The sequence below is a fragment of the Phaseolus vulgaris genome, chromosome 4 (genome assembly GCF_051622355.1).
Source record: "Phaseolus vulgaris cultivar YP4 chromosome 4, ASM5162235v1, whole genome shotgun sequence".
In the NCBI taxonomy this organism is placed as follows: Eukaryota; Viridiplantae; Streptophyta; class Magnoliopsida; order Fabales; family Fabaceae; genus Phaseolus; species Phaseolus vulgaris.
Genome location: NC_143501.1, coordinates 21,817,651 through 21,829,072, shown reverse-complemented (window position 1 = coordinate 21,829,072; position 11,422 = coordinate 21,817,651). Strand labels below are relative to the sequence as shown.

General features: G+C 36.1%; 2 protein-coding genes and 1 pseudogene across 2 annotated transcripts; 1 reads left to right on the top strand and 2 right to left on the bottom strand.

Moving 5' to 3' along the window:
• Positions 1 to 698: 698 nt before the first annotated feature.
• On the bottom strand, positions 699 to 2,849 carry LOC137838585 (transcription factor MYB44 pseudogene; annotated as a pseudogene).
• A 439-nt stretch (positions 2,850 to 3,288) lies between these two features.
• LOC137837503 (UDP-glycosyltransferase 74G1) lies at positions 3,289 to 5,365 on the top strand. Its single transcript, XM_068646508.2, has 2 exons — positions 3,289 to 3,985; positions 4,376 to 5,365. The coding sequence occupies exons 1-2, from the start codon at positions 3,338 to 3,340 to the stop codon at positions 5,108 to 5,110; spliced, it is 1,383 nt and encodes a 460-aa protein (XP_068502609.1). The 5' UTR covers positions 3,289 to 3,337; the 3' UTR covers positions 5,111 to 5,365.
• Positions 5,366 to 5,412: 47 nt separating this feature from the next.
• On the bottom strand, positions 5,413 to 9,042 carry LOC137837502 (laccase-14-like). The gene is made up of 7 exons (XM_090301422.1): positions 8,893 to 9,042; positions 8,432 to 8,583; positions 7,747 to 7,991; positions 7,533 to 7,658; positions 6,411 to 7,008; positions 5,926 to 6,278; positions 5,413 to 5,819 (listed from the first exon to the last, which is right to left on the bottom strand). Exons 1-7 carry the CDS (start codon positions 8,986 to 8,988, stop codon positions 5,686 to 5,688), a joined length of 1,704 nt encoding a protein of 567 aa, XP_090157548.1. The 5' UTR covers positions 8,989 to 9,042; the 3' UTR covers positions 5,413 to 5,685.
• Positions 9,043 to 11,422: the final 2,380 nt, after the last annotated feature.

Here is an 11,422-nt window from a genome sequence, read left to right as displayed (position 1 = left end):
GCGGGGCAGGCTCACTAATCTAGTCTGCTGACCCGGTTAGGCCCGTCCTGCATAACTCACAGCCCGCGTGGGCCAACAGTAGGGCAGGGTAAGTTAGCCCGTTGGCCCGCATAAATAAAAAAATAATTATTTTATTTTTTTGCACCCATTATTGCAATATGACCTTTATTTTTGTTTTATGCTAAAGTCTTATATTTAAAATTTGTTAATAAAAAAATAATATAAAGAAAAGATTTCAATAAGATAGTTAAAAAATTAGTCATGTTTATTAAAATATTTTTGTAGCAAAACTTTGATAAGATCCTTTTATACATTTATATACATATATAGGAAAAATAAATACAAAACAAAACTTTAATTATTTTTAATCAAACCTTCTAACAACCCTCATAATTGAATTCATACTTTTATCTTAATTGAATAAATTGAAACATAGATAAAATTTTAATTTTTCAAATAGAAATAAGTTTTTTTTATAATTAATGAAATTTTAATTTTTGAAAAAAAATATATTTTTCTTATGCAGACTGGTCGCGGGTTATCTCTTATGCAGGATGAGCTAGTGAACTGAGCCCACACTCCTTGCGCGAGGCGTGCCAATTCGTCTCGCATTTTGTGGGCCAAACGTGGGACGGGTCTATGTGGGGTGGGTCAGCCTGCATTGCCACCCCTAGGCACCACTGCCATTGGAGTAGCCATCATTGGTAGCAAAAGCATGGTATTTGAGGGTTTTGGAGGGGTAGGGGATGGGTTGGCTCGGTTACACGATTGGAGACCTCGAAAGAGTCCACACCAGGGAGAGACAGTGAAAGGGAAGTTAGAGGGTCATTGGAGGAGGAAGAAGTAGTTTCTACAGGAGGTAGAACCGCGATGATCCTAGGCACGGGACGAAAGACATCTGTGGGAGGGTTGATGTAGAGGCCGATGGAGACGGGGATGGTCACGCCGACACTTATGGACCTATTAAGCGGTGGATGGTGATTGTCTATCATGGTTGAGGCGCACTTGGGCTTCAACATGGAGTTCTATTGGTTCTTGATTGCATTGTCGATTTTGCCTTAGAGCAAGCGAGCTATGGTGGCCCATTTGTTGTCGAAGCGAGAATGGGCCTGACTGTCTATCAAAGAATATGGATACAAGATTTCTAGAAGGAAGCTAATATCAATTTTGATTTTTTTTCTAATTCTTAGTTGTTTCTATTTGTACAAGTGTCTTTATTTCCTCTACTTTGATTTCAATAGAAAAATAGAAGATATTCCTTTTAATATTCTTTGTCTTCTTTTTCCTCTTTTATTCCTCTTTTTTCTTTATAATATGGTATCAAAGTCATTTAGAACCTATCCTAGTGAGAGTTTGTTGGACTTATCAGGTCACTCGCTTGGGCCGCTAGCGGACCACCCATAAATATGTAGTCTCACGCACGAGTTGGAGGGTCTTGACGTGAGGGATGTGTGTTGGAGATCCCACGTTGACTAGAGATAAGGACATTTCATAATATATAAGTGGGTGGAAACCTCACCTTATAAGTTGGTTTTGTAAGGTTGAGTTAGGCTTAAAGTCTATTTCTTAATATGGTATTAGAGTCCATCCTAGCGAGAATTTGTTGGGTTTATCAGGCCACCCACTATTAAGCCATTATCAGATCACCCATAAATATATATTCTCATGCACAAATTGGAGGGTCTTGGCATGAGGAGGGGTGTTGGAGATCCTACATCAACTAGAGATAAGGACATTTCATAATATATAAGTTGGTGAAAACCTCACCTTATAAGCCAGTTTTGTAAGGTTGAGTTTAGCATAAAGTCCACTTCTTAATATTAATTTTTTAGGGTTTAGAGTTTATGCTTTAAGGTTTAAGGTTTTTGGCATAGATCCATGATATGATAAATGATGAAGAAGAAGTCATTGTTGTGAAAGTGACCGGTGGAGAAAAAATGATTTGGGTTAGGAGAGAGGGGAGAGAAAAGGATTACAAAGATGGTTAGAGTTGGGAGAGAGAATAGATAAGAGAGTTTGGATTGAGGCTCTCATGTGGAGACATATGTCCATAACATTGTCACTCTCACTCGCCACATCATCATCTGTAGTTTGTACCAATTTAACATAAATTTTATACTTTTTTAATAAACATTGAGGCCAAATTAATATTTAAAAAAATTATTATAATAAAGTAAATATTTACTCTAAATATAAGGACTAAAAAATAATTAAACCACAAAAATTAAAATATTTTTTTTGAAACATTTTATGTTCATTAAAATTATAAAACTTTTAGATTAAGTAATTTTCTATTCCAAGTTGGTGCATGTTCAAAAATATTAAACTATAATCTGTCAACGATTATTAGTAACTGGTGTTATGTTAATATTATTATTTCCTTCGAGCTTTAAACATCATTTTCAGATCTTACGTAAGAAAGTTTTCTTCATATTTTCATTTTAATTATATGTTAAATGATGAACATTACTAGTTATTTATGGAAGATGTGCTCTTCACGTATTATTTTCCGGAAAAGTGATCGTTTAAACTTATACCACCTTCTAACAGCTCTTTATAATTATTTTCACTAAACAATTTGATTTATACTTTAATTTAATATTTTATTATTAATCAAAAATAATTTTTTCTGTTTTCTGGGTCTAACTTGACAAAATATTCACTTGATTTCTAATTGAAAAATAAGAAAATAAAGTTAAAAATTAAACAGTTTTTATTACTGATGTTAACCGTTTTTCACCATATTACAATATACAAGATAAATAATTTTTTGCATAAATAAATTTGTTCTTGAATGGGATTAGAATCAAGATAACACTCTTCGGTTGGTCGATCTACAACTTACTCATTCCTCTCTCACGAATTCCTGCTATCCTCGTTCTTTCATTCTTGAATTCCAAAATTGAATAGTACCTGAAAAAAAAAAACTCAAACCTTCAATATTTAGTATCAAATGATTGTATACCTGATTTTTTGAAATTTATGTTTATTTATATAATTATTGTGGTCTTAATAGACCTATCAAAAGCATATTAATAAATATTGAATCATTAATTAGTTTCATTGTTTGATCATGTCGTTAGATTTGTATCGATGCCGAGTAGGACCAACCCTACCTGCACAAAATCAATTTTAAAATTATATAATTTCTGAAAATTTCCACCTTTAGTATTCTTTAGTACATCGAAAGAAATTAACCGTTCCGACTAAAATATAATATAATTGGTTGTATCATTTATTACATCACATTTTGTCTCTTTCTCACTGTTTATGTATTTGAAGCAGATAGCAATGAACAAGGTGTGTGGTGAGGTTGAACATAACCTTGGAGTAAGAAATGGAGGAGAGGAAAAACTATGTAGCTCACTGTCTTGTTCTACCTTATCCTGCACAAGGACACATAAATCCTATGCTTCAGTTTTCCAAGCGTTTGGTTCAGAGAGGAGTGAAGATCACACTGATAGCTGTTGTGTCAAATTGGAAGGCCATTAGCAACAAAAACTTCACTTCCATAGAAGTTGAGAGCATCTCAGATGGCTATGATGATGGAGGCCTTAAAGCAGCAGAGAGCCTTGAGGTTTATCTTGACACCTTTTGCAGGGTTGGATCACAAACTCTTGCTGAGCTTCTTCAGAAGCTTGCAGAATCAAGCCACCCTCCAGATTGTGTAATCTATGATGCTTTCTTACCTTGGGCTCTTGATGTTGCAAAAGACTTTGGGCTACTTGGTGCTACTTTCTTCACTCAGACATGCACAACAAACAACATATACTTCCATGCTTATAAGAAGTGGCTGGAACTGCCTCTTACACAGACAGAATATTTGTTGCCAGGGTTGCCAAAACTTGCAGCTGGGGACTTGCCATCCTTCTTGAACAAATATGGAACCTATCCAGGTTATTTTGCTGTAGTTATGAATCAATTTGCCAATATTGATAAAGCAGATTGGGTTCTTGCAAACACATTTTATGAACTGGAGCAAGGGGTAAGTGAGTTAACTAGCTGAAAATTCTGTTCATTAATTTTGTTCTGTTCTTATTTGTTTGAATGAATCAGACAGAGTAGTTATTTGGGTAAATGTGATTTAGGTTTCTTCAATTTTTTATCAAAATTGGTTCTAGACTCTATACTTTAAAAACATGATTATGGTCTCTATATTTTTTATAATTGGTAAATTTTGTCTCTCTTCTTAATACCTAAAGTTTTGGAAAGAGATACAAAATCTACCAAATTATGAGGGCCAAAATATTTGTTTTAGAAGCATATGAATCAAGGCTAATTTTGATCGAGAATTGAGAGATCTAGAACACATTTTATCCTAATTATTGTGTTGGCTAATATTGAGGATTAGACTTTGAAATGAAATTCATTTTAGGTTGTGGATTGGCTGGTGAAGATTTGGCCATTAAAGCCAATAGGACCAACCTTGCCATCTATGTACTTGGATAAAAGAGTCCAAGATGACAAGGACTATGGTGTTGACATGTATATTCCGAAGTCAGAAGCTTGCATCAAATGGCTTGATGATAAACCTAAAGGGTCAGTTGTGTATGTCTCTTTTGGGAGCATGGCAGGGCTCAGTGAGGAGCAAACTGAGGAGCTAGCATGGGGTTTAAGAGATGGTGGAAGTTATTTCATATGGGTGATTAGAGATTCTGAGCAAGGAAAGCTTCCAAAGGAGTTTCTTGACACCTCAGAGAAGGGTTTAATAGTCACATGGTGTCCCCAACTACAAGTCTTAACACATGAAGCTTTGGGGTGTTTCTTCACACACTGTGGTTGGAACTCCACACTGGAAGCTTTGAGCTTAGGAGTTCCAGTGATTGCAATGCCACTGTGGACAGACCAGATCACAAATGCAAAACTTATAAAGGATGTGTGGAAAATTGGAGTCAAAGCTGTTGCTGATGAGAAAGATATAGTTAGAAGAGAAACGATCACACATTGCATAAAGCAAATATTGGAGACTGAAACAAGAAATGAAATAAAGAAAAATTGCATCAAATGGAAAAATCTGGCCAAGAGTAATGTTGATGAGGGAGGAAATTCTGATAAAAATACTGCAGAATTTGTGGATGAATTGGCTCATCGCCGTGCTACATTAAATTAATGGGGGGAAAGTTCTTGTTGAAGTTCTGTGCCACTACCAAAGTATGCTATGCTAATTATTTTTGGTTTCTTTAAGTCGTAACTAGACAAGGTGGTCAATTTAAGTTAGTGTGAAAAATTGTTGGCTTCTGAATTCTGAATTGGTATGTCTCTTAGAACATCCGTTATGTTATTTTAGCATGTAGTTCTATGTCAATTGTGTAAGATGATTTGCTGAATCATAAACTAATATATTTTTCTCTTGTTGGAACAAAAATGGACCAATGGTGAAATACTTACTGGGTATGTATTATTCCAATAGAGTAGAAAATCACAATTAATATTAAAACATATAATTATAAGATCTAGTTTTGATGTTTTTTATACAATGTAATTATTAGAAAACCGTAATGATTTTACATACTTCACTAGACACAGTAGCACAGTGGAAAAGAAAAAAGAAGAAGAAAACTTCGACATTATTGACAAACACACATTTCTCCAAAGTTTGGCTAAACTTTAAATGAGCTTAAAGTTAAACATCGTGGTTTGTTTCTCTGGTCTGTATTTTACCTTCATTCAATTAATTGGTCTTCATTAAGAACAAGGTGGCATGTATTTAGGAGGTGGAATCATACTAGTTTGCATGGTAACTCCATCTCTTACTATGAGCACAGTATCCATACCCCAGCTAGTGTGCCTCTCAAGATGACAGTGCATGTACCAAACACCTGCAAAAGCAAATTAATTGAGTGTTATTTCATCAATTGTTGTTTGATCAAGTAAATGCTAATTTCACCATCCCTGAGTACGTGCACGCATGTGTGAAAAAATTACCTGGATTATCTGCAACAAATCTCATGGCAAGCCATCCATTCTTAGGAAGACCAATGGTATTAACTTCAGGTGGATCAATTAAATTATAAGATTTTGGGTCTGTCACGTTGTTGAAATTTCCTGTCCCCACACCCACAACAAAGAAGCTAAAACCATGAAGGTGCATGGCATGATTCTCTGCAGTGAGAACACTGGTTCCTTGCCACACAAGTTCAACAACCTCATTATAGTCAAACATTAGCACCCTTGTTCCTGTGCTTGGGATTAGTGTAGTGCTTCCTGTATCTCCTGTGAAGTTGTAAAGGAAAGGTGGTTGATCCGGAAAGTCCTCACTGAAAACTCCTGAGATGTTCCTGCCAATACATACAATTTAGAAAATATTACTTAGTTCTAATATTAAAGAGCAATTATATATGTCATATGACTTCAATTTTACATGCCCTACATAAAATAGGTGGATTGTAAATGAAAGTAAAAATATATACCAATAGTATGCTTGAAGAATATCAATCTGTGGGATCTGAAAACTTATATTGTTTAAGCTTGAAGCTAATCTTGTTCCATTAGGTCCTAAACAACTTCCATTTGGGTTTTGACAAGGTAATTCATTCATGGATACTGTCATATAAATTTTTCTTGTCACATTTAATGGCACATTGGCAGGGTGATCTTGGCTTGCCAAACCCCTCATGCTCTTCGTAAAATTAAATACTGTTTCTGAGTCATTCACAGCAGGAAGCACAGGCATGGGAATGGATGATGGTAATTTTGTGCAATTCTCACTGTACTCAAGGATAGCTGTTGTTGGGAAATTATCATACATATTAATGCCATCATAGAAAGGACTAGCAGCAATGTAATAGAGACCCTTTGGCTGGTTTGCTGAGACCAGCACATCCATTGTTTGTCCTGGGGTTATCATGATGAAATTGGTGTTTAAGGGCTTTGTGTAGGAACCATCAACTCCTACAACTATAAGGTTGTGATTAGCAACCCCAAAGAAATGCTCTTCGTTCATTGCTGCATTTATTATGCGGAAAAGATATGTCTTTCCATAATCAACTAAAAAGCGACGAGTGGTCTCTGCAAAACAAAGCAATGTTAATGAACAAAGTGGTGAAACATGATACCAAAGACAATAATTACTTGCAATTTTAGAATCCATAAAACAGGTGCATCTCTAAGAAAAGACCTAACAATCTAACTGTTACTTAACTAACACAATTCGTTCCAAATACACAATAACACAAAAGTCTTATCCCACTAGCTAGTTGAAGTTAGCTACATGAATCATGCAGCAGCATTAGAGTTGGTTAAAAATCAAAATTGTCAGGGATATCGTTTACCATGGATCCCTTTTCATAATTTCCTCTAGTATCCTTCATAGTCTCCCTCTGCCCTTTTCACAGAACTAAAGACTCTACAATCTTACTCTTTTCACTAATGTTTCCAGCAACCTTTTTTTCATGTGGGCTTGTGCATTCTCTATGTTTCAAGTCCAAATGGGATTTTGTGTAAAGGGAAGTATTAGGGCTATTGAAAAATCATTCATGTATTTTTAGTTAATAGCTTAAGCTTTAGGATAGATTTTGAAGACATTAATTTACCTTTTGAGCAATTATAGAAGTCACCAGGTTGGCCATTGATTGTGTAAGCATCTGATGCATTGGGCTCGCCACCAGTTGCCCGGGCTGCATTTATAATTTGCATCACATCTCCTTTGTGCCACTCACCTAAAAGAACACCAAAAGCATGATCAAGAGGTTGTGTGTGTGAACAAATATAGGACTTGAGTGGAATTTACACTAGACAGTTACCAACCTATGATAAGAATTTTTTGTCCACAAGGTTTACGGAAAGGATATGAAGTTCCATTGGCTGGTAAAATGACAATGGCACCATGGACAGTGGCACGAGTCCAGCTACTATGTGCATGCCACCAAAGAGTTCCTTCCTCCAATGTAAAGGCCACCTTCTGAGTGAAACTTGTTCCTGGTGGAATAGGGCACTGTGTTATGTTCTCAGGTCCATCTGACCAAGGATCCCTTGGTTCCCTCACACCATGCCTGTGAAAAGTGTTCCATTCTAACTGTTTAGCCTTTCCTATTTCTTGATGCATGTATTATGATCAAATTGCATTCTCACACCTCAATTTAAACCATAATGCATCTGTTCTGTTATTGATTATTATATAAAACTTAGAAATCTATGCTCTATATGAGGCAAGAAAAGAAAGCAATACTTTTTTTCTTTGTACTAAAGAGATTTCTTAGGGTAATAGGAGACTGATTCCTTCACTGTAGAAATAATTCGAGTGTCTATTGTCTGTCCTTATAAAATCATTTTTATACATATAATCAGGAATTGAATCCCTGAAAACATGCTCAAGGAGCTTAACTTTCTATCAATTGAGCCGAACATGATTTAACTATGTCAATGTAAATTTATCCTATAACTAATGCTTGTGGTTGACTTAAGCACAAACATCAGCAGCGGGAGAAGTAACCAGTGAATGGTGACCCCATATCTTCCTTGATTATGGACAGTGACAAAAGCTGTATCTCCTTTCTGAACACGAATGGTTGGCCCTGGAAAACTATCATTTACTGTCAGTATGCTTTTCGTGCTGCACAACTTTGTGAAATTCTTTTCCTTCAGCTGCAACAACCACCCAAATGAAAAATATCATACACACTTTATCACTTGTCCCTTTTTGTTCACTTCAAAACCAAACACAAAGCCACTCTAGTAGTTGTGAATTTGAGTAATGATATCATCTTTAGTTATCATTTTTGTTAGTACATTGAAGATGATGATGCTATGTAATGTATAAGAAAACTAAGAGAAGATCCCTAAGTTACAAAGATTCTATGTCAATTTGATAAGAAAATACTCCCCCTTCTAGGATGGGAAGAATGATATTAAATCACTAGAAAACACTTGATGTGATGGAATTTGGAAACATACAACAAAATCATAATAATGAAAGTTGCCTTGGCTCTTGCAGATAACCAGAAAACTCAAAATAACAAGTAGGACACTGTGCTTCTCTAAGATGATCATTTTACTGGTAGCAACTACAAGATGATAAGTGTTATCTTACCTGTTTGGCTTTCATGTAGCCCAATTTGAAGTTCTTATATAGGTTCATTTCATGAACCTTAGCAATTCTAAATGGTCTTTCACTTATTTGGTAAAATAAAACACATACATATTGCTTAGGTACCAGTTTACTCTTAAAGTCATATTTCTAAAGATGTCCCATCTCATAATATAATTTACTTGCCTAAAGTAGGGGAATATATTAATGTATCTTCAAATTATACACACAAGTGAAGCTTGTGACAGCATGTAAAATTTGACATAAAAAACACTTAGGATTGGTTTTCCTTCTTTGTATATATATTGCTTTAATTCCTTGCAGCAAACGCTCTTATGCACATTAAGTACAAAATGATAAAGAATTCTACAACAGTAACAAGGATGATAATGTACAAGTACGGTTCTTTTGAGAACAATACCATATACCATATACCAATAAACTACGAATCAATTCACATAAAAGATCCAGATTTATAGAAGATTACGAAGTAATGGATTTGTGGTCTTCTTTTTATGTTACACAATTTTATCTCTTAACGTTAGTTATAATAACTTTGTTTACAAATTAATCTTCATATTATTTATAAAGTGATTGCACTTTAGAGGATGTTGTTAGTCATACATCATTTTCAAAATGACCAAGAAATATTTAGTTATTGTTCATTATTTCATAAAACTAAGGAAGAAGTTGGTACTCTAAAGGAGGTTACAAACATAGGTTATAGACTTCTATAATTTTGTTCATTACCAATTAACAGAATATGTTCGTCATTAATTGGAGAGTACTCAATTGGAAGTTCAGAATTAAAAAACTTCCGTTACAAAAAAGTTTTGAAATTCAATTAAAAAATGTAAACATTTAAAGAGTATGTATTTAATTACGACTGTCAACTTTTCTTAAGAGGGTAACAAAATTTAGTGCTATTCAATTCAGATTTTAAAAGACTAAAAAATAATAATGGTATTGTTAGGCAGGAAAATAAAGACAGCACTGGGAGGGTGTATCATAGAATGAAATTTAAAAATAAGGGTTGAGCGGGCTAGTTAGTTGTTGGGTTAGTTAGTTGTGGTGAGGGGGTCATTAAATAAAGACCAACCTGCTGTGGGGAAGGGGATGTGAATTGTTGTAAGAAGTTGACAGGATTAAACCTGTGTGAAAGGAGCTATTCTCCTTTGTAACCCTTTTGGGTGTTCTGTTCTGCACTGTAATAAAACAGAGTTTTCTTTCTTCTTGTTGTGTTTGGGAGGGATTATGGGTTTTCTGTTTGGGATCCTAACAGTTTGGTCCGACCTGCCGGATCTAAAAAAACAGAGAGTGAGGAAGAAAAGATGGAACAGAGGATGGCAGCAGTAGAGAAATTTACCAGCGAGCAATTGAAATGGAATGCTGAAATAAGAGCAGAAATTCTGGGGTTGAAAGAAGGCATGCTGGAGTTGAAAGAAATCAAAGAAATGTTGCGGGATCTCAAGAAAGGAGATAGAAGGTCGGAAGGGGAAGAGAGTTCGGTGAATGGTGAGGAAAGAGGGGAGGAACCATCAAGACAGGATAGCCAATGGGAAAAGATGAATGAAGGTAAGATGAAGTCGTGGGGTAGGAGAGTGGAGTTACCGGTTTTTGAGGGCGAGGACCCAATGGGTTGGCTGGCCAGAGCTGTAAAATTCTTTGAGGTGCAGAATGTGACAGCTGGGGAAAGATTAAAACTGGCCTTCATCAGTATGGAGGGAAGCGCCAGTCCTTGGTTCAGTTTTTGGAGAAAGAACTCCAAGAATCCTTCTTGGGAAGAGTTTTCCATGGCGCTGAATAGGAGGTTTGGGGGAAAGGAGAGAAGCTCTGTTTTTGAGAAGCTGGCAAAGATCAAACAGAATGGAAGAATTGATGAATACATTCAAGATTTTGAGCGGTTAGTGTCACAAGCACCCCAGACAGGAGAGGAACAGCTGCTGGGATATTTCTTTGCCGGATTACAGTCCAAGATTCGTAACCAAATCAGACCGCACGACCCCAAAGAATTGATGAGAGCCATGGAGATTGCGCTGGATGTTGAGGAGTCCTTTAGGGAAGAAAAAATTAGCAGTTTTGAGCATAGGAATAATGCGTCTTTTCTGCATTATCAAGGAAGCACCGGGATAACATGCCACACAGATTTGCATAAGGGAAATAGGGGGCCAGTCTCGTCTAGTTTGGCTAGCACAGCAAGGAATGAGTCTTCTTCTTCCAATAGAGAGTTTCGGCCAGGAGAAGGATCCAGAAACAGGGGGTCCAGGACCCTTCCCTATCCCGAATATGTGAGAAGAAGGGAAGAGGGAAGATGTTTCCATTGTGGAGGGGCGTACGGTCCCGGACATCGCTGCCCCGAAAAGAATTTGAGGGTTATCATTTGCGCAGAAGATGAGG